Below are 23,674 nucleotides of genomic sequence, written 5' to 3'. Positions count from 1 at the left end.
ATTGCTAGTTACTTGGGAGAAGAGACCAACACCCACCTCGCTACAACCTCCTTTCAGGTAGTTGTAGAGAGCGATGAGGTCTCCCCTCAGCCTCCTTTTCTCCAGGCTAAACAACCCCCGTTCCCTCAGCCGCTCCTCAGAAGACTTGTTCTCCAGACCCCTCACCAGCCTCATTGCCCTTCTCTGGGTTTAAACATGTTCTCAAAACAAAGATGGAGACTGAGATCTGTGATAATTCCAACTTCTCTAGCACTAACAGGGCTCTGGGCACTGTAAATCTAAACAGACCCAGGAGCTGGATTAAGGTGTAGTCTGTGGTAAGGACTGATGTTTCTCTTTGACCAGTTCCTTCAAATCCCACAACTCTGGAGGCTGAGAGCAAACCTACCTTTGTTGTGTTAGGTTTTTCATTTATTTTTCTTTTAGTGGCACTTTCTTTATCTTCTGTATGCTGTGGCATCCCAATGAAGGGCAACTCCTTTCCCACAGGTAACACAGTATTTCACCCTCAATGCTAATGAAAAAACCCCCAAACCTCCCAAACAAATGAACAAAAAAATCATACAACAACAGTTGTTTACGCTTGGTTATAATACCAGAATAGGTCCTCACCGTGTCTGACCCAGCCGCTATCTGAGTTTCAGCCTGTGCTGAACTTGTATTCAGTACTGCTCTGCAGTAGAATGTGTATACAAACAGCTCTGCACAGGAAACAGTCAAGCTATGTGCCTTACATTAATGGTAACATTTTATGATGTATTGTCTGCATTCATATTTAATGCCTTTTGCAGCTGAGATTCTGTGGCTGAGAGGAAAATGAGGACTAAAAGGCTGAAGGGAAACTGAGGATTGAGACTCCTACAGATGTCTGTATACAAATAATATAAAACATGATGGGGAAATAGGGGTACCTACTTACTCCAGGTGTTGTTATTTTAATACTCAAGACCGACCATATGTGCATCCATAGTAGGATGCAGGTATAAACATTCATTGCAAGATACTTTGTTATTTTAAGAGAAAATAGATGGCTTTCAAGACTTAAGTTCATGACAAACTTATGAACAATAGGCACATGGTATTTCTTTTATAAAATTTTATATATTAAATCTAATGTTTTTTGAAAATATGCTAAAATTGAAAAATGTGATGCTATGCATCTAATCTTAATTATCAGTTATTCTTAGTTGTAAAGATTGTTCAGAAAGAAATTAAAAGCCTAAGTTTATAAGGTCATCATTATGAAATGAAACCGCAAGATCATACTTTCACAGCCCACCACTGCCAAGTACAATGTTCTTCCAATGACAACAGTAATTTGCATAATTTTTTCTTACTATCAAAACAATCTTAATTCTCATGAAGTCAAAATCAAGCATTAAAAATATATAGAAGTGTAACTTGCTTAATGGAGCTTTGTGTTGTATTAACTATTTACTATCTGCTGATAGTACGGTTCCACAAAAACTAATAATCGGTCATTTTCTGAGCAGTGTTTGCCTGAAAGGGGTATCATATTTAGCAAGGTATGCTCTACTGACCCTGTTGATTGTTATTTCCAATCATCAAATGAAAACTCTGTCCTTTAAGATGGTTCTGATGACCTCTAGAAGTTCATTGTTGTAAAGGGTTGCTTCAAATCAATCACAATGTTGACGTGTGCAGGCAGGTAATGACAAATGGCAAAGAGAAGTTGCCTGTAACTGTTCTGTTAGAAATGTTATCTTCAAAATTGTACACAATCAGTAATCCTACTTTTTTCACAGAGTGCCTAGAAATTGGGATTGTGTGTTGGGATTTTCCAAGGAACCAAAACGCAGGACCATAATCTTTGTTTTTATAGACGCAGGGTTGAAGTGTGCTCTTGCAGATACTGAAGCAAAAAAAATCGCTGACAAATAGTGCTTGTGTATGTCCGTTCCCCTTGTGTGAATGTATGTATATGCCATACCTGGAAAGAGGCTTTCTTCTTTCTGGGAAACCTGTCTCTCTGTGTATAGATGATAAACATGATTTCATACCAGATTTTTTATTTCTTTATTTTTATGGCAGCCCATGTCTGAAAAGTTGCTTATTTAATGTTTTAAATACCACTAGGGCAAGCCCTTATGGATCAGACAAAATTTTGACAACTGCATACATGTTAACATACAGATACATGTTTATCATATGTCAAAATAGGAATTCAAAAGTACAGGTCAGTACATTTGTGACCCCTGTTACGATGATATGAAAACAAAGAGTGTGGAGACCCACTGTTTCTCTATCTCCTTGCTTTACAGGGAAAGCTGCGTGAAATGTTGATATGCTATGCTGCTGTTTTCCAGCTGACTTGAACTGCTTTGGGTCTGTGCTTGCTTAACTTTTCTAAGCAAAGCATAAACTATTTGCAGAGATCTATCCTATTTTCACAAATTGTAAAAATAAAACATTAAAATTCACATTTATATTGGTACATCTATGTCAAAGTTCATTTCTCCTCCTCATGCAAATAGCTCGCATTGATAAACTAGTTGTGCTTCAAGATAAACATCTAAAAGAAACGTTCCCATTTTTTTCATTTTACTGTAAATCAATGAATTGGACATTAAGATTTGCTTCTACACAGTGAAATGAATGTTTACAATTAATTGAACATTGTTTTCTGTGTTTAAGCTTAGACTTATATTTCATTAAGAAGTCTGTGGGAACTGTAGTTGTATTAATGAAGTGTGTTCTCTGGGGGAATTATACATAAATAACTATTTTTTAATGATGCAGAATTGAATAGTACATCAATTTAGGCTGACATCCTCTATGGTGTCTCCAGAAAGACATGAAATAGGAAGTGATAATAGCATGTATAATCACATGACTGAAGAAATGATGACCCATTTTAGAAAATCTGTGGAAGGGTAAATGTAATGTCAGACTGTATTTTATTGGGCTTTTTTTAACTTCTGCTACACCCAGAATTTAAATCCTTACCTTTAAAGAGGTATTGTAATCTCTGTTTTCATTTGAAATTAAGCTCGTTTTGATAAAATTTTGCTAGTTGTAGCTTGTAAGGTTTTTTTGTCTTATGAATCAAGACTTTTTGCAAGGCTTGGCCTGGTTGTTTTGCCTGATGAGCTTGAAAATGCATGTTTAAATAATAGTGAAGCAGAATATATGTGAGTGTTTTCTAATGTATAGAACTGTAAATCTAGAAACACTTTCCTGTTTTCATTTTGCCACCTGTGTAAGATTTACTCCCGACTATTCTGCAATGTGTTTACCTGTTGTTTTATTATCTATATCTTAGTTGTGTCTAGAGCAAGAATATTCATCCTACAGGTGAGCAACTGATTGTCCAGTGGATGATCCTACTCCTGTTTTGCATCATGGGTGCAAGTAGCAAGCTGGACTGATTGTTTTTTGTCTGTAGTGTCAGTCCATTCCTGTCTGTATTTTCTGGCAGTACCACGGTCTGTCACATGCAAGAGTGCACATGCAGTCTTCTTTCCAGGACAGCAAATGCTATCCTGAAAAGACTGGTACAATTTATTGCCTCCCAGGAAGTAGTGGCCAGGTTTGGAGGGGAAAAAACCCCAACAAACCCACAAAGAAAAATCCAACCAACAAACCCAAGCCACACACCGCCCCCTGTCAACCTTGTGGGAAGGACCTTTGTCTAAATAGTCATTTTATGTGCGTCTGTTAACTCTCTTATTCCTTTCTAGGCAAAGTATTTTTCCCTTGTCCCTTCTGAATTGCACCCTGTTTATTTCAGACTACATCTCCAATTTGTTTCAGTCATTCTGAAATCTAATCCTCTTCTCTAAAGTATTTCCATCCCTTGAAGCTTGATAATATCTTTGACTATAGAGCAGGCCTATTAAATTCATCTAAGTCATTAGTGAAAATACTGAATGGTATGAAAGCAGTCTAAATAGGCCCGAAAAACAGAATACTAATGTGAAATTCTATGTGATGATCTTAATAAAATTCAGTTTTGCTAGTGAAGCTTCAGTAACTGGTTTCTGAATATGCCCTTGCAGAAGGTATACGGAGAACACTTTTCCTGACTTGCTTATGAGTCTGTCCTGAGAAATATCATCAGATTTGAGATAGGCAGCCCTTGTTATTTTTAAAGTGTGTGGTTTCAATTTCATTCAGTATCGAAAGGTCAACTAATGTTGGCTCTAATGTGCTTGCTACGTTTTCAAATATCTTTGCACTTTGTTCTAGAAACGTCTACCAAGCTGCTGTATTCTCTTTGTAGTCATCAGTGCTTTCCAAAATACCCTTATTCAGCATGTTGCTTCCATAAAAGCAACCAGCATGAAACTGGGTAACAACTAGCTCATATACTATAGATTACTTTTGTTGTGGTGAATGCTATTCTTCCCTTGCCAATTTTCTTTTTCCTCTCATCTGTTTATATTCATCTCCTTACATCTTACTATTTGCTTTATTCCCTATTTGCCTAGTGTGTAACATATGAGGATCCTGGTCAATGATTCCTTCTCAAACTTAAAATATAAATAATAACAAGAACAACCAGAAGAGGAACAAATGCAGAAAGTAAAATAAGGGATAGAGTAACCATGTATTTTATATCTTGTGTTGAAATTCTTTACCATTGCAGAAGGGGAGATTCTGTGGGCTAACAGGGCTCTCCCTGGTAGTCAAGGAGATCTTTTATGCTATTCATATTTTCGATAGAAATGTGATTTAACATCGCTGTATGTTGTTTGATAAGGTTTTATGTTGTGTATCTTCAGAGTTGGAGTTTTCATATTTTGCTATGATGATTCCAGGTGTTAACATCTGACCTGGAAAACAGGGAGAAGCAGCAGGAAAAAATGCTGGACCAGCTAAAGGAGATACAGAGTTGCTACAAGGCTTGTGAGAATGGACGTAGACAAACTGAACTCCAGTCTGCTGAGTTAGCTCAACAGGTTGAAGAGAGTACCAAGGAAGCAGAACGGTACCTCACTGAATTCAAGCATTCAGAGGCACTCAGGCTGGAGATTGAGAAAAAAAGTGAAGATTTGAAGGTGAGAGCACAGGAAACCATCCGCCAATGGAAGCTGAAATGTAAGAAACTAGATCGTGAGGTGGAAAAACAAAATGAAACTATCAACCAACTGATGGACAAGAACAGTCAGGTAAGATTGACTGGGGGTTTTTTTTGTACCCTTTCCATTTGTTTTAGAAATGAAGATAAGGAGTTTGTTTATGCAAACTGTGACTTAAGCCACTTTCTGCCTTAAGTTCTGGACCAAATTTTCTGGTGAACTACAAAACAGCTAATAGGTGGCAATACTTTTTAGCTATTACGGAGTTCCACATTCTCTTCTTTATCCAGTATTTATTCCAGTCTCTTCACTTAATCAGAGCTTTCTTCTTTACAAGAAGAAAATTTCTCTATGAATGTTGCTTTTACTTTATCTTTTCAGTTAACGGTTAACAAAACAGCTTATTTTTAGTTATTTTTTAAGGAAATAAGGTGATATTATTTGTAAAAAATTTTAATCACATTAAGTAATAACCCATGTTCAAGTTATGCATTGTCTCGTGTAGTGGACAGTGGTCACATCTTTGAAAGTAGGTGTTTACTTTCACTATGTATGTCAGATTGCTAGCAGACCATAATGCTATATGGAGTTTGGCACAACTAGCATATTTTTAATTCTATTCTGTATTTAACCTTTTCTCAGACTCTAGGCTTAGTAATGACATCTTTTATTACCAATAAAGACTACAGGTTCTGAAATACCATAAGAACTGCAACTTAGTTTGGATTTGATGTTTGGAGGCAGAAAAGTAGATATTTTTTGTTTGAGAATGTGCAGAGATTTTAGCAAAATCTGGAGATTTTAGCAAAAAAGGCACTCTTACCTGCATTTGGGATGAACATGCTGCTGACACCTACCATGCAGTTCCTAGGTTTTTCAATTCATCTGGATGGAGAGTCTGTGTTCCTTATATTTTTGTAACTACTTTTTTTTTTAATGCTTTTCATGTATGTTTTTTTTCAGCCTCTTCCTTATATTTTTCAGAAATTTTATTTGAAAAAATCAATTTGGAAATTGATCAAGAAACATTTCTGGGCTTTTCATTTGTCTTTGTTGGAACAAAGACACTTATTCCTCTCTTCCTCGTCCTGTAAAGTTTCTCAGGAAAAAACATTGGGGTTTTTAAAAAATATTTTTCTTTTTATTTATTTGGCAAAATTCCTTGACTTTTTCTAGTCCTGACACTGCTTTAAAGACAAGCACTCACATCAGTGCTAATGCTGATCATGCCATCTTGGAATAGTAGTAGAAACCATCATTCTGTTTGTAATAAGTCTGTCGGTCTTTGTATTTTCCAGTGGCTGGGTCAAAAGGTGCCTGCTCCTATAGTGGCTGGTATAGTGCTAAGATTCATGCTGTGAGCTTTTATCTTAACTTACATGCTCTGCTGGTGCAGTCTGTCATATTGTATGGCCTACTTCTGTTTTTACAGAGCTTCCTTCACCTCTTTTCACTTATTTTCTAGTGCATCCAATTTAGGTTACTAAATCTGATGGGCTTGGGATGGCTCTGTGCTGCCCTCTGCTTTGTCCTGCTCAAAGATTGTAGCTTTCAAGGGGTATATGGTGTGAAGTATGGGATGTCTGTATTCATCCTGTATAGTTCCTGATCCAGTAACCTGTTCCGAGACTGGTACATCAATGTTTGAGCCTGGTCAAAGCACGGGAGAAGCCATGATGGGGCTAATACTGAGTTGAATAATAAACTCTAGCAGATCTAAGCTGTGATTCCTGGGGTTGCTGTTTCTCTCCTGAACTACCTAGCTTATTCTTTATTTTTTATTATTATTTGCTCTGTCCATGCTCCGACAATTCATTCCGTAGTAATCTTGTTGTATTGGTTAGCCCTAGCAGTTGTCTGAGGAAATAAGGTTCGCAAACATATAAGAAGTTGGTCGTCTCTTGCCTAGGTAAATGGAGGTGTTAAGGAAAGGAAGAAAACCTGAATCATTTAGAAATCATATGTCTCTCTCATAATAGACAAATGAGAAGCAAAAAGTAGAGGAGAGTTGTGAATAACAAGCAGGAGGAGCCCCAAAAGGCTCTGAAATCACTGTTCGTGTAAATGCATGGACAGGTCTTTGTAATAGCAAGTGATACTGCTGTCCACATTGAAATTTTCTGTGTTACATAAGAGTCCTTGACATGAATTTTACTTCTTTCTATGCAACAAATGCATAAAAATGCTAAATGCAGTCACTTTGGTTTAAGCCCATTTAAGAAATGGTGTCAGTATTCATTCTTATTTTTAAAATCATCAGCATCTTGCCAACAAGTTTGAAGTAAGTGTCACTCCTGAAGAAAATCTCTTTATTGGAGGATATGTAATATCAAATAAACTGTGCGTCATTGTGGAGGAGAAAAAAATACAAACAATATTTCATGTTCTTAATACAAAGTTGTAGACAGTTTCCATATGAGGTTATAATCAATCTAGATGCAACATTTGTGATAAGCTTCAGGGAACTAGATGAACATAATTCTAACCAGCTTTGAAATATACAGACAATTAACATCTGAGACAAAACTCTATAAAAATAAATAATAAAGAAAAAGGAGAAATGGCAGTCTGTTGTCTTTGCTTTCTGTTATAGGACTTCAAAGGGTTGATGGCAAACTTTCAAAAGTTGATGGCAAACTTGCAAAATTGGATTACAATCATAGCTTGCAATTTCATGAGATGTTCCAAATATTTGCAGACAGTGGGTGGGCTACAGAAAGATTGTTTAGGTTTCATTCTTTTGGAGTTAGTGGGATAATTTGGTTAAAGTCTTGCCTATGTGGTTATTCTTGAGGACAAGTATATGCTTGAGATGACAAATGATCTGTGTCTAAATTTAAAGAAACACTGAATACATTTGAACAGAGTTTGTAACAAGCAAAAATTTTGTATTTTCACAGAACAAAGTGTGCTAATTGTTCCTTAGACATTAGGAATCTCTAAGGACATCCTTCCAACAATTTTCTTTAATTACTTTAGGTCGCACTGGATTTCTTTTTCTTCTTTCCTAGGCCCTCAAGGAAAAGGATGACCTCAGAAGTCAACTTCTCTCTGCTATACACCAAATAGAAAACCTTCGGAAAGAGCTGAATGATGTGCTCACAAAGAGAGCCCAGCAGGAAGAACTCCTCCACTGCAAAGAGGTAAAACTGACTGAAATGAAGTCTCACCAGGTATCTCTTGAAGAAGAGATCAAAGAAGTTCAAGGTACTGTAAATAAACTGGAGAATGAGTTGAAAAAGCAAGTCTTTTTACAAAATCAAATGCAAGCTGAAAAGGAACACTTGGAGACAGAACTTGCAACTAGTAACTTGATCCATAAAAAAGACCAAGAAAGACTCTTAGAAATGCAAGCAGATGTAAAAAACTTAAGCTCTGTACGTGTGGAACTAACAAACAGAATAGCAGAAGAGGAGAAAGTCAAAAAGGAATTGCATAAGAGCCTCTCAGATCTCCAGAAACAGCAGGAATCTAAGCATGAAGAGATGACTTCAGCTAACAGGCAGCTGAAGATGGAAAGAGAAGTTCACCAACAGGAGTTGGCAGATCTTAGATCAGAGTTACAAAATGTTAAAATCAAACATGAACGAAATGTTCAAGAGCTCATGAAACTCCTTAAACAAGAAAAGGATGATGCAGAGGCTCAGATTAGAATGCTAAAGGTACTTATTCTGAAGAATTCTAATGTCAGACTTTTTCTTTTTTTCTCTCCCTATTGAGTGATGAAGGTAATAAAGCATGGGCTTTAAAACATGTAACTCACATTTTTTACCCTGAACTTTAAAAACTTTTATGATGACCTGCAATAAAATGTAACAGTAACGGTTTTAGGTCAAAAGCTTTTCTTAGTTCAAAAGTAGTGAAATAGGTATGTCTGTGATCAGAACAGAAGGAGATATGCGACTGTAGTGTTTTAATAAGATTTGATCATTTCTTCTTCAACTGTTTATTTTTACAATTATTTTCACGGCCCTATTAAAGAACTTGCAGTATTTCAGAGATGATGCATTTTTGTAAATATTTAAATTGCATGATGCAAAAATACTGTCATTGTATCTGGAAACACTTGCAGAATGTGAATAGTGATAATGTATAACACTTGTTTAAGGTTAATTTTGATAGCTCTTTCTATTTCAAAGAGTGTTTAGAATTTCTAATTTCTGTACAATTTCTCAGAAAAGTGACTATGTTCATATAGTAAATGATGAAATATAGCATTTTATTCATGAAGAAACAAGTTAATGTCTTTAGTTTACATCATTTGCTCCTGATTCAATGCTATTGCATTGGAAAGAAAACGAGCATTTTAGTGGCTTTAAGTGGTCTGAATAAAATTGAAAAGTTAAGTTGAAGTGGTCTAAAGTGTACAATTAACTGTCAACAGTTGTATAAACTATACATTTCACTTTTATTGAAGCAATTTTGATTACATGGTTAAATATATATGTAAGATAGTATTTTATATGTCCTAGTAATAATCATTTGTATATTCATATTAATGGAAGCAGTAGTTTTCCAGATACATTGTAAATTACCAACATATTTTGAGTGCACTTCTGAAGCACTGTAAATACATTTTCTACCTTAGTCCCATCAAATAAAAAATTTGCTCATGTCAAAATTCTACCAATTTAACCATAAAAAGCTATAAAATCCTTATTCAAAACTTAAGTGATTCATGATCTACTTCATCATAAGTAATATAAACATGTTTATTTCCTTTCTCTTCTCACAAATATGCAACTAGTTAAAAATGCGTATTTTCCACATTTTTGCAGTTATGAATTGATGTTACTTAGAAAAGGATTGTTAGTTATATAATACATCATTTGACATAATAATTGACAGTAATTCTTAAGCACTTGGTAACACAGAAAGCATTTAATGAAGACAGCAATAAAAAAAAATCTGGATGGTTGTTAGTGGAAGGATCATTAAAATCAAAATATTTTGACAGCAGTGCTTAACATTGGGGACTTAATTTGTAATGTGTCTAGCATTATTTAAATTATCTGTCCAAATATGTGTTTTTCCTTTGACAATGACATTAAAACTAAGACTACATTTAATATCAAGGGGAGAGAAGGAAAGTGTATTCTGGATGGTAGTAATCAAAAAATGAGTTCATCGTGACTATGTGTTCCTATTCTATGGAAAGGTCAGTCTTACACTAAGGGCCTTGATATTGGTACTGATTGTTGTACCTAAACAGAATATTTGAAAAATTCACTTCCTGCTTTCATTTACAGTGCCATGACTTTCCCAGAATCCTTAATCTACGTACTTTTTTTTTACAGCTTTGTGTCTCTGAAACAGATAAGAGCAGAGGGCTTGAGGGAGATGAATTTTGTAAGATGTTAGGGTAGGCAATTTTTTTAGAAGTACACAAAATGATAATGCACAACATTCTCTTGAGTCAAAGACTGTAAGTGCAATAAAATAGATAATCATATCCATCTGTAGGAAGAATTGATAAGAACATGTCATCGTGCAGGTGACTAGGTTACTTTTTGTCTGAACTCATCATTACGTTGCAATTGGGTTTCACTTCTATGGACATATTTTTCCTCCAAATTAAGGTAAACTTAATATGCATTTTATCAAATTGTATTTACATATTGTGATTTTAGGGTAGAGTTTAGTAAATCAAACAGAAAGATGGGTTTTTTTTTTTACCTATTATCCTTTTTTTTCAGGCTGGTAAGTTGTTTTGGTTTTTTGTTTGGGTTTTTTTTTTGCCTAGTAACCAATTGTCTTTTACTGTTACAGTAGTAATCTTGACCTTATTTATGCCTCAGCCCTGTCCAACCTTTGTAACTGCTTTTGGGAAAGAATGTTGTTGTGGCTTAATCTGGCAGGCAGCTAAATGCCATACAGCTGTTCGCTCACTCCACTCTGCACCCCCCACCCCCCTGCCCCCAGTAGGATGGGGGAGAGAATTGGGGGGAAAAAAAAAAGTAAAATTCATGGGTTGAGATAAAGACAGTTTAATAGGACAGAAAAGGAAGGGAAAATAATAATAATGATGATAAAAGAATATACAAAGCAAGTGATGCACGATGCAATTGCTCACCACCTGCCAACTGATGCCCAGCCAGTTCCCAAGCAGCGGCCCCCCCGGCCAGCTTTCCCCCAGTTTATGTACTGAGCATGACGTCACATGGTATGGAATGTCCCTTTGGCCAGTTGGGGTCAGCTGTCCTGGCTGTGCCCCCTCCCGGCTTCTTGTGCACCTCCAGCCTTCTCAGTCAGTAGAGCATGGGAAGCTGAAAAGTCCTTGACTAGCATAAGCACTACTGAGCAACAGCTAAAACATCGGTGTGTTATCAACATTGTTCTCACCCTAAATCCAAAACACAGCACTGTGCCAGCTACTAGGAAGAAAATGAACTCTATCCCTGCTGAAACCAGGACAAACATACATAACCCTGTCCAAAGGTTGTTAATGTTAAAGTCTTAAAAATAAAGGTCAGTTGGGAGAGACTTGGGGAGTAAAGAGAAATTTAAGACATTTATTAAGACCCAAAGCCTTTAACTTAACTAGAGGAGGAATTTTGATGAGTTACTTTCAGGAAATCAAGGGTGCGTAGCCTTGTGATTACAGGACCAACTGCTGCATAGATTGTAAAAAGAAGTGACTTTTGACCCTTACTGTTCTTCCCTCTCTTGCCTCCTCTGTATGATACTTTCTGCTTCACTCTTGTCCGGCTTTCTGTAGTGCTGCACTGGATTGAAAAATTGTAAGGTAGTTAAGGATTTTTTGGGGTAGTAGGGGAGGTACCATAGGAATATTGTATGTTGCAGTAGAACTGGAGAAGAACATAGAATTTTGTACGAGATGTCAGTGTTGAGAAGGATCTTACCGTCTCAGTACTGAGAGTCTGATGCTTAAGCTTTTAATTCTGTTTCTGCTAGAACATCCTAAAGGATTCCCAACCAATGTATCTATAATGTCTTTTTTTATTATTTAAAATTATAGATAAACTAGGCATAGGAAATTAAGTGGTTTGCTTGGTGGTCCCCAATCAGCTATGTGTTCAGAAGTTCTGAATCTGACCCCTAATTTTACTGTATACCCTCATTTGCTTTAAAAACATCCTTGTTCTCTTAGAATAACGAAATAAAAAATATCCTCGTGCCTGACAGCACTTTCAAGTATTAATCTTTAATGTAAGATTATATAGAGATATGTATTTATACATATGAAATTGTGTATATATGTATGTTTGTTTCTTTTTGAATTGTTTTCTATACATATAGCAAGTGGGCGTAGTTCTTTTTTTCTTGAAGACTATCAGATGTGGAAAATGGGTTCAATTCAGATCAATTAAATTATGGTCATATCTGCCTTGTCCATAGTGGAAACTAATAAAAATTAACTTTCTCCATTGTGTCTAAAAGGCAATATGTGAGGAATTTTGTTCTTGGATTGTCTGCATCTGCACAGACATTATAATACAACTACCTTTAGTAGAAACTGAAAAGTTGGTTTTATAAACATACTCACAGAAAATGTTTTAGGCATTGCAGTCTTGTCTTTGTGTCCATAAGTATTTGTGGACTTAGGACACCAAAGTTCTTTCTCAGAATTGTCCTTTGGAGAAGCTTTTGTACTGTTAGCTCTGGTGTCTAAATTAGCTCGTAAAACTTCTCTTCTTACCCTCTTCCCCATAAAAGTTATATTTATAATGTAATTGGGAGAATAGAATTTTTGCTTTTCCTCAGGAAGGATTTACTCTGCAGGTTTATTTTTGTGTGTAACTGCATCCCACAATTTGTCTAATATGAAGCTAGTTTTGAGTAATATGTGTGTAATTTCCTTCTTTGTTTTGTGTATTTTTTTGCATTTTCTAGATATTCTAGAGAATTTCTCAAATCTGTCAGTTTCAGTCAGTTATCTTTTTCCACTGGAAACCAGTATACTTTATTCAGTCACCTATTTAGGGCTTTCAAGTCCCTTAAATTTGTTTTCTTCATTTTTCTCTGCAGTGTTTCCATGAATAGTATTAAAACCACACAATTCTAGAAATTAAAAATCCCAAATCTTTGCAGTTATTTCCTTGCAGATATAAATTTAGTATTAGGTCCTGAAATGAAATGATAGTTTTAGACTTTCTGATGCCAAATTTTTTCAGTAATGGAAAAGTTGCATAAATGCTGGGCTTCTTAAGGTGATGTAAGCTGATGAGTGTAGCAGAGTTGAAATGCAGAATCTGAGACTTCTATTTACTGCTTTTAAAACACTGTATGGTTCTACAACTCTGTGATACGTTTTCCATGTTCAGATAAGTGATTGCCCTTAATATAACTTAAATGTAAAAAATTAAATACAATTATCCTTCCGTAGTAGCTTTCCATGGATTTGAAACTCTACAGTCTGGGAATGTGTTACAGTAACCCATATAGTGACTTTGTAATCTGTTTTCCCATTACCATCAGATGGAACTTGTAGAAGAGAAAAACTTAGTCAAGACTCAATGTCGACAACTGGAGAAGATAAAAATTGAGTGTGATAAATTGACAGAAGAATTAACCCAAAATGAAGAGGAAAATATAAAACTCAGGCGGAAATGTGAGTTTGTAAAACAAGAACTGGAGAAAAAGGTAAACTTACCTGGTTTTAACCATGATTTGTCAGTGTCTCTGCTGATAAATACCTAAAATAAATGATGAATTATAGAAATAGATGGTAAACTTAAAATACAAAAAATACATGTACATATTAAAGAATATACACAGTCATTCTGTAGTACACGGTTTCTATATAAATCAAAGAAGGCAAAAGTGCTTTGGCTGAGTCATGTATTGTATCCCTCCAAAGACTTGCTAGTACTATTTAGGAGTAGAAATATAAGTCCGGTTGCCTGCCATATTTCTAATATAGGTAACTAACAAATGTTTAACCAAACACTTCTAGTTTTCTTCACATTTTCTTAAAGTTATAGTGCACTTATGAATGATTTAGAGCTAATTTGAAGTAGATAAGCAATGTAAACACGGTAAAAGAAATTCTAAATAACTTGATGAAAATCATTTTCTGCTTGAATATTTAAAACATGGCAAGTTTTTCAAGAAATTCGCATTCTTTTCTTGTAGTGGCATTGTATTTCTAGAGATGGATGCTGTCTGCCAGCAATTCTTGTTGCGTAGCATTCTGATTATTAATATTTACTATCAAATACTAATTTGCACTCTCACAACCTGGAGTTGTCAGCCTTTCTTCTCAAAAATCTAGTGATAAATACAGAGTTGCTGAAGAATTTTATTTTGTAACTCCTCTTTCTGCTTTCTTGAGTTCTACATTTTTTCCATTATTGTTTCCACAGCATTTCTTTTTAATGTTTTTCTTAACATGAATGTATTTTACGTTGTGCTGGTTTTATATCTTAAATTTCTCTTCCTGCAACATTGTGATTTCAGATATTTATTTCTGTACATGGATGAAGTTTTACCTTCTCCAGTGTAAAGCACATATCTGTCAGTATTTGATTAATTCATATTAAGACAACATTGAAAATGATTGTTTTTAATCTTTGACAAATTTGATTTCCTAGATTAAAATTCAAGAAAAAAACCAAAAATGTGCATCCTGCATAAAATTGCTTATAAATTTTTCATGATATCGTCATTTTTAAAAAATTGATATTCTAGCCTCTAGCTGGAAGGTTCTTGCTCTTCTATGTCAATTTAGTAATTTCTCATCCTTGTGAAAAGAAATTTTTTTATATAGGCATTTATATTAGCATGGTACAAGAGGTTTGTTCATTCATTTCATGTGGACCGCTGAATACTCATCAGATAATTCTTCATTAGCTCAGTAGTTTCAAACTATTTAAATCTGATAAGAGGCTCATGGATATTGTAGATCCTTCGTGGCTTTTCAGGTTTTTCAATTTAATTTTCAACTAGTATTCTGTTGTTATAAATGAAGTGCACAACATCACTTAGGTGTTGAGCTTAAAATCTAATGGGCTTATTTTGAATGTAGGTAAAGTGATTGTTTGGAAATGCTATTAGTTCCTTTTTCATACTGCTTATATTTTCAGCATATACTGGCTGGCTGTCAGTCAGTATGCTGTGATTATTAGCCCTGAGAGAAAAATGTTGGGGTGGGTTGGGGTTTTTTTGTGGTGGTGTTTTTTTTTTTTTTTTTTGGAAAGTATGGAATGAGAAAATCTTAAACCTGGCATTTCTCTTAGCTCGTTAAACTAACAGGAACTGCTTTAAAAGCTCAACTTGTCAGACTAATAAAAAGTACCTCAAATGAAAATTCAAAATGTGTGTTTTCTAGGTTGGGATTTTAGCACTAGAATATCTATTATTAAGGAAATGTGTTTGTAGGAATGTACATAGTCTTCTGTAGTCAGTTGTAAACTAGCTCCAACCTTTACCTAATATTGGGAAGATACAGTTTTTAGACTGAGATGATCTTTTATTTCTAAGCTGAAAAAGAATGGAGAAGCTTTTAGGCACACAATCCTGTGGTCTCAACCTCTGAAGGTAAATGCAGATGGAGAGTTCCACTTGGTTGCGTTAATCGGTTAACTTAAGAGAATATTTACTATTGCGATTTTATTGTGGATTGTCAGAAGGGCTGTTAGGATGGGGGAAATGATGATATTACCTCTTGAGTAATCTCATACTAGTTGTCATATTGTGGTATTGCAGAAGCCAATTGTGTTACTGAAGAATTCTCTTTTCCTTTTCCACACTTTTTAGACTTTTAATGTCATTCTGTCCTTAGTGCAAATACTAATTCAAAGAAACAAAGGTATTATAGATAGCTTGGATTTTTTTTTTTTCGTGAAAGGTGAAGGGACAGAGAATAATGGTAAAATTTTCTGTTTCTTTTCTTTTCCTTCTGTGCGCTTCTGAATTATTAGTGACTTCATTTCTCCTGTAGGCTCTGAAAGTGGAACGTTGAGGAATGTTGGCACACTCAGAAAATCAAGCAGATGAAAAATAAAGGAAAAAATAATGAGTTATATACTCTCTTTTAATCATGGTCTTTGGGAGTGAACTTTGGCATGTGATGGACTGCGTTCAGTGAATAATGAGATAGCATAGCATACTGACACTGGAAACATATATAATGCAATCTTATTACCTTCAGAATACTGATCTAGATCAGAACTGCTATTTCAACTCCCATATGGGTAGTGCAGAAATACTGGAGCCTGTGCATATTAAAAATTGTTGCGATTCCTTCAGTTTGAAATAGCTACTGTCTAACTCAAGTATTTTTGTGAAATGAAAAAATCAGGCTGCTTATCAGATATGGTTTTTTCACGTTTAAAGGTCACCTATATTAAACCCCACCTATTTTGCTAATAGATGTAACACCTATACATATATATGTATACAACCTCCTGAAAGGTTGTATATGAGGTTGTAGCAAGGTGGGTGTCGGTCTCTTCTCCCAAGTAACAAGTGATAGGACAAGAGGAGACGGCCTCAAGTTGCGCCAGGGGAGGTTTAGATTGGATATTAGGCAAAATTTCTTCACTGAAAGGTTTGTCAAGCATTGGAACAGGCTGCCCAGGGAAGTGTTTGAGTCACCATCCCTGGAGATATTTAAAAGACATGTAAACGTGGCACTTATACAATCATAGAATCGTTTAGGTTGGAAAAGACCTTTAGATCATCAAGTCCAACCGTTAACCGCCAGGGATGGTGACTCCACCACTTCCCTGGGCAGCCTGTTCCAATGCTTGACTTAGGGACATGGTTTAGTGGTGGACTTGGCAGTGTTAGGGTTGCGGTTGGACTCAGTGATCGTAAGGGTCTTTTCCAACCTAAATGATTTTATGATTCTATATGTATCCCATTCACAGAACTTGTATGTTAGAAATTACCTGGCTCCACAGTGGTGTCTCATGAGAACAGTGTATGAAGATTTCCAATAAATACAATTTAAACAGTTGCACCTTGCCATTGCAGAGGTCCATAATTAATAAATTTTCAAAATTATTATTCTTGCTTTTCTTGCCATTCTCAGTGCACTTGCACATACTGAAATGTGCCTGTCAAAGTGTTTACCCTTTGCTGCATTACATCTTCCTGATCTCAGCAGCAGGCAGGTGTGAACCAATTTCACTTCTTCTCACAAGATAGTTTTGTTATATTAATTACAATGCATAATTCAATATATTGTATAACAAAACTGCTGCTGGGTTCAGTTTTATATGGTGGCTCTATTATAGATATAAAGGAAGAGAATCTGAATTTTTAAAAAGATATGTAACGTTTAATGATCTTTCTGACATTGGATGATAACATCAAATGCTTTACTCAGTGCCAGTCACTGTCCTATGAGATATTCTTTGCATACTTTTCCTTTGAGAACACACTGACTGCCAATACAGATTTCCTTCAAGAATCTGTTTTTGTGATGACAGAGATTAGATGCCTGTAACTGGTTCAGGGCAAAAGATAATAAGGGGAGTATTTGTTGAGGGCTCTCTTTCTAGTCATGAAAAAGAAGACATGATAGAATGTCTGGTTTTGACTCTGAAAATAGGCTCTGTGATTGTTGGGTTTGGATTGGTAGCAGTTTCTTCATAACTGATTTACAGGAGAATAAGGAGAATCAAGAGAGGAACTTATGAGTACTATTAAAGGTATTATTTTTCCATGGCAAGGAACTGAACTCAGTGCATGAGTGAGTATAGTGTGATCATAAGTTTGAAAGATATATTGCTAATGATGTATGTTATATTATTAATGCAATAATTTCTTTGTTTTGTTTTTTTCTCATTCACTCTAGGATAAACAGATCAGCAATGAAGAAGATCATTTGAGAAGGATGGATGAGGCCAGACTGCAGTTTAAGGATCAGCTGTGTCACTTAGAAATGGAACAGGAATCTATTCTCACCATGATAGGAAGTGAAATTGATGCTGCTTGTGAAATTTTTTCTCGGGACTCCATGGAGAAATTCAAAGTAATTCTAAGCTTTAAGTATGCTGCAGATTTTATTACGTTCTTAATGAAAGTTTGTAGCAGAATTTGTATGTTTTGTTGTCACCTATCACTTAACTGGTATAGATAATTTATGGACAATGGGATTATGGATATTTAGCTGGTACAGATGTACATTGATAGATATTAGAATGGGATACTATGAAGATCTGCCCATGTGTTAATCGTTACTGCTTTCTTTTGCCAATTTTTTTTTGTGAGAAAAGTTCTCCTTTTGTTTGCTTGTGTGAAAGGACCTTACATCACCCAGAATTTTGAGGCAGGTTTTTCTAGACCACCTCCTTAGAGGTGGTAAGTCCCCAAGGAAGACATAAAAGGCTTTTAAAATTGGGGAAAAATGAAAGAAAGAAAGGTTTATTAAAAATTCATTTAGATGCTTTGTATTTTAATTAGAGAAGTAAATGCTGGAAATGAAAAGTTTATAACCTCCTCTTTTGTGGAGCAGGTCCTTGTATCCAGAAAACTCAGACTCAAAGCTTCAGGAAAGTTGTAGCTTGCTGTAACTTTTTTTTTTCCCCACTCTTTTACTACTTCTTCTGCAACCCTTGTCTCCCATTAGCTTTTTTCCTGATCATTCTCATTTGCTCCCCAGGGACAGAACCCTCTCTTCCTCCCTCCAGATGATTCTACATGACTAATCCTCTTAAATAGACATTGCACACAGCTGAGAATAAAGAAAACAGTCTGACTCAGCTTGTCACTGTGCTTACTGGCATTATGGGAACTTATATCACAAGTGCTTGACCTGGTGGCTTTTTAGCCCTAGCTGTAATCACAGAGTACACTCAGATTATGCCTTTTTTGTCTTGCTATTTAAACAGAGCATGCTTTTTACTCTACAGTTTCTCCTCACCTCTTTTGTTTGAAGGTGTGGAGAGAAGTCACTTCGTTTCAGCCTTGTAGTATGGTTGTGCCTTTTTCTCCACTTACCCGTGGAGTTGGGATGTTGCAGCACACAAACAGATGAGAATTCTAAGAAAAAGTATTTGACAAACAAGCTTTCTCCTCTGTATCCTTACAGATAAGTGTCTCTTTTTTTTTTTTTTTTTTTTATTAAGTCTTTGTGATCTGCTATAGTTGCCAGATTCTTGATCATCGAACCATGCCTTCTTGGACTTGCTTCCCACCTCCTGCAGAGTGTTTGTCTTCTGGATAAAGTTTTGCTGATCCCTGTTTTCACAATTCTCCTTATTTATCCCCTTTAACTGTTTATCACTGGCAAACTTAAACCAGATTTGAATCTGAATTTTTGACTAGACAGGTAATGTGAAAACAAATGTTACACAGTTTTGTGGTGCCTGATCTGAAAATCTTTTTTTAAAAAGGTAAGAAGTTTCCTTTGTTAGATTGTTCCTCTGCCCAGTACTTTAGGTATTGCCAAGGTTTCTAAAAGGTTTCAGACAAGTTCTTTACTGCAAGAAGAAGTTGCCACTGCAACTGAGGTGAGCAATGAGGAATTTAATGGATAAATACTTGTATTCAGAGAACTTAAACTCCAGGCTTAATCTTCCCTGATGAAAAATGTACTGGATTTTTTATAATCACCGCGTACTGGTGTTCTAAAGAAAGAATTCCACATGTATTGTTCAGATTTATTTTTCCAAACAGTCTTTTGTTATAAGAAATCTTATGCTTGCAATAACTACACCAGTCATGCTTAAACTATAAATGGAATACTGCCGCCTTTGAATGTGGTTGCACAGAATGAGGTTTGCTGCCATGGAAGTCACAACTTTCAGGTATGCATTGCTTTGTGAAGTCATGGTCAACATACCTACTAAAGCATTTCTTTTCATCTGTGTCCTTATGTGGTGATAATTTTCTCGTAAAACGTATGTATGTGCGTAATTAGGTGGTGCTGTTCAGGCACCTTTGGTTTCAGTGTAGTTAATAAAGCCCATATAAATACCTCTTAAAGAAATACACCAGTTACAAAAATTATTGGACTAGGACTAAAAGTACATAAAGACTCGCTGAATTGCAAAATGTGGTAAATTAAAAACAAACTAACTAACAAAACCCCCACAAAAACTTCAAATTAGAGAAAGGCACAATGTAGTAATCACGGGATAGGACCATATGAAATAAATGATGAGCTGGACATATGGTTAATAGTTTACTTGATATTAAATAGATTTCAGTTGAGACCTCTGTGTATAAGACTAAGACTTTTCTTCCCCTTGTGTATAAATTCATAAAGTGGGGAAAAAAAAAGATCAAGTGTCACTAACTTTTTAGTAAGTAATATAGATAGCATGTATAGAAGTACCTTTAAAACAAGTTTAACATAGTTCAGTTTGAATGCAGAAAAAAGACATATCACATTTTCTCATTGTATGAAGTATTAATGAAGCATTCAAGCACAAGTTTTTTCTTTTTATCCACTTAGTGAAGATTACAGTTTTCTTTTTATGCCTATCAAATACTCAAAGCAAGTGATTTGTCTTTTTCATGAAAACACTAAGACCATCATCATGAAGCATAATTTAAAGATTTTGGGGGTGTGTCATTTTTTACTTTTTGGTAAGACATTTATCATGTTGCACATAGCATTTTTGTAGATATACTGATAACAGTTCAATGACTAACACCACCTGGTTCTGCTACTTCTGGTTTATGTGCAGCCATTGTTGTTCTGCAGAATGGAGGAAAAAAACAGTTGAATGGCTTTGAAGTTGGCCTTTTCTTAAGAAATAGTCATTTTAAAGTAGAGTTTGATTGTATTTGTTAATATTATATTTTCAAAAAAGGACATACAGTTTCAAACTGAGAATATACACCTTGATGCAGATATGTTCTGGGGATGTTCAAAACGCGTCATTGTAGTGATTCTTAGGTGAAAACTATACAGATTCAGAATACAACTTACTGTCATTGCAACTTACTTAAGTTGCACTTTTAAACAAAATTTGTATCAGTGAGTTTGCATAACTTGCTCTTAGATGTGACTAATTTATGGTTAAATAGTTCTATTAAACCATTTACAGATATGATTTCCAAGCTGGATTTTTAGCAAAGAATATTTATTTGATGAATTTCCAGTAAGCGGGAAAGACTCTTTCTCCTTTCTGCGTCTAATTCCCGTTTTTATGCCTATTTCTTCCTCCCCTACTATTCCATAGGCAATATCACTTACACCAACGGTGCTGAAAGATCCTCATCGCTGGTTAGCAGAAACAAAGGTAATAGTCAAACCTCCTGAAATTTTACTGAATAAGCTAGTATCCAACATTTATAATCATTCAGTTGAAAGTGTATTTGAAAAGGCACTTAAAGGGGAGAAGGAAAAATACAAAAGCATTCCTTTGGCAATAAAGAAAAGAAAAAAAAAAAATCTGTGTATTGCTTCTTCACAGACAATTATCAGCCAAAATATATCTGTCTTTTGAGACTCTGAAGGTCAACATTATGTCCTCTTAATATATCTGAATGTCCCTTTTTATTATTATTACTCAGTAATAGGTACAAATGAGTAATGTGTGACTCCAAAGACAATTTGATCAGTTACACTTATGTCCTCTTATTTTCATTAGAATGCTGTACTTTTTATTGTCCCATTTTTTTAACATAGACTAAGCTTCAGTGGCTATGCGAGGAGGTAAAGGAGAGAGAAAGTAAGGAAAAAAAGCTGCGATGCTACTTACTGCAGAGCCGAGAACAGCTCAAGCACTTTACACAGATGAAGGAGGCTGAACATCAGTCTCTCTTTAAACATATGAAAAAGCAAGAAAAACTTTTGGAAGAAGTTCACAGAGAAAAAAGAGGTATGTTGCTAGTTCCATTTTTGTTAATAAAAGGGAGAAAGAATTTTAAAACTCTACTAATTATAATTCCTATGGCACATTCAGATGTATTTTATCAAGTAGTTATTACAAATTCTAATTTGGTAATGTGCTCATGATAACCAAGACAACAGTTAGGTTTTTTTGTTTTCCCTTCCTGGCAAAAAAGGCAAATGTAATCAACTATGTTTCAACCCAGTACAATGGCTGAATAACACATGAGTTTGCAACATGGGTAGTGGATATAGACATTTTTCAACTGTACCGTCTGAGACGTTCCACGACCCGGGCAAAGAGGAATTACACAAGAGTCTGAAGCAGCATTGGTAATGCTGCTTTTATCTGCCAAAAAGAAAGAGCCCAAAGCAGTCCCAAGTGCTGTGCAGTTACTCCCTTTTGCTTAAATTGTATGTACAAAGAACTTTGGCAAATTTTCTTCTCATCCATTCTTCTGTATTGCAAAATGGAGTAAGAAAAGCTTTGGTTCTAATTAAAATGAATGACATTGTATATGGAATACCACATAAGCACAGTTTTCTCCCTCTCTTGGCATGTAATTCTTACTCTGGAGTGTTGTGTGCCGGGCTTGGTGCTAGCATCCGTACTGTGCATGCTTGTCATGAAGGGGAAATACTGATCAGATTTTACTGTGTAAAGTTCTAATACGGATGGACCTCATTGTCCCCAGCCAACAGCCATTTTTTAGTCTCAGCTCAGGTACTTGTAGTTTAGTATTTTATAGTTTCCTGAAGATTGACTTTGAGCAGAATGCTTTTAGGAGTAGAGAAACATGCTTTCATCATGAGCTTATTACTCTAGAGTCTCAGGAAGACAGGAAGATCTCAGTCTTTCGTCATTCTGCTTTTCATCTGTGTACAAGCTCATTTATACTGTATTACTTGTAGCTTAATTAAACACATTATTTCAATGAAGAGTATTTTTATAGTAAAACCAGAGCATTATAGCAAACTTGGAACATAAACAATTTACAGTGCACCTTTATTTTCATCCTTAAAACAAGATTGTTTTTTTTCTGCTGTCAGAAATCAATACTTTGGTTGTTATAAACAATGTGAGAGTGGATCCTCGTTAAATCCAAACTTAGGTGAAGTGTAAAATTTTGAAGTGTAGGCTTGGTCTTGGTCAGGAAGAATCCATGCATGTTGTTGACTTGAGTCGAGTCACTAGCTCTTACAGTCTGTTCATAACTTATTGGTGAAGTTTTATCTTCAAAGGTGTATCTTATTTACTGTCATTACTGCTTTTGGAAGACAACTCTGCATCTTCACCTTTCTGATGTTTAGAAGCTTCCTTTAATTTCCAAGAGGGTATTTTTATTAAGTGCTAGGAAAATTACTTAAAAATTGTGCACTGTATACTAACCCATACATGATGGATCTGAGCAAAAGCAGAATTAACAGTTATCAATGCATGCCTTTGACATGGTCCCCCACAGCATCCTTCTCTCTAAATTGGAGAGATACGGATTTGATGGGTGGACTATTCGGTGGATAAGGAATTGGCTGGGTGGTCGCATCCAGAGAGTAGCCGTCAACGTCTCAATGTCCAGATGGAGATCAGTAACGAGCAGTGTCCCTCAGGGGTCCATACTGGGACCAGTCCTGTTTAATATCTTCATCAACGACATGGACAGTGGGATCGAGGGCACCCTCAGCAAGTTTGCAGATGACACCAAGCTGAGTGGTGCGGTCGACATGCCAGAGGGACGGGATGCCATCCAGAGGGACCTGGACAAGCTGGAGAAGTGGTCCCGTGTGAACCTCATAAGGTTCAACAAGGCCAAGTGCAGGGTCAGGGCAACCCCCAGTATCAACACAGGCCGGGGGATGAAGGGATTGAGAGCAGCCC

General features: G+C 35.7%; 1 protein-coding gene across 1 annotated transcript in view; it reads left to right on the top strand.

Annotated features, from left to right (window-relative positions):
- Positions 1-23,674, top strand: part of CEP128 (centrosomal protein 128) — a 141,651-nt gene that overhangs the window by 40,431 nt on the left and 77,546 nt on the right. Inside the window, exons 12-17 of the mRNA XM_009280750.1 lie at positions 4,782-5,132; positions 8,054-8,704; positions 13,482-13,646; positions 17,809-17,985; positions 21,146-21,205; positions 21,595-21,787. Coding sequence (XP_009279025.1) covers positions 4,782-5,132; positions 8,054-8,704; positions 13,482-13,646; positions 17,809-17,985; positions 21,146-21,205; positions 21,595-21,787 — 1,597 coding nt within the window. The remainder of the gene's footprint in view (positions 1-4,781; positions 5,133-8,053; positions 8,705-13,481; positions 13,647-17,808; positions 17,986-21,145; positions 21,206-21,594; positions 21,788-23,674) is intronic.

Source organism: Aptenodytes forsteri, unplaced genomic scaffold (assembly GCF_000699145.1).
Source record: "Aptenodytes forsteri isolate BGI_AS27 unplaced genomic scaffold, ASM69914v1 Scaffold193, whole genome shotgun sequence".
Classification (NCBI taxonomy): Eukaryota; Metazoa; Chordata; class Aves; order Sphenisciformes; family Spheniscidae; genus Aptenodytes; species Aptenodytes forsteri.
This window is presented reverse-complemented; position numbering and strand designations above follow the sequence as displayed.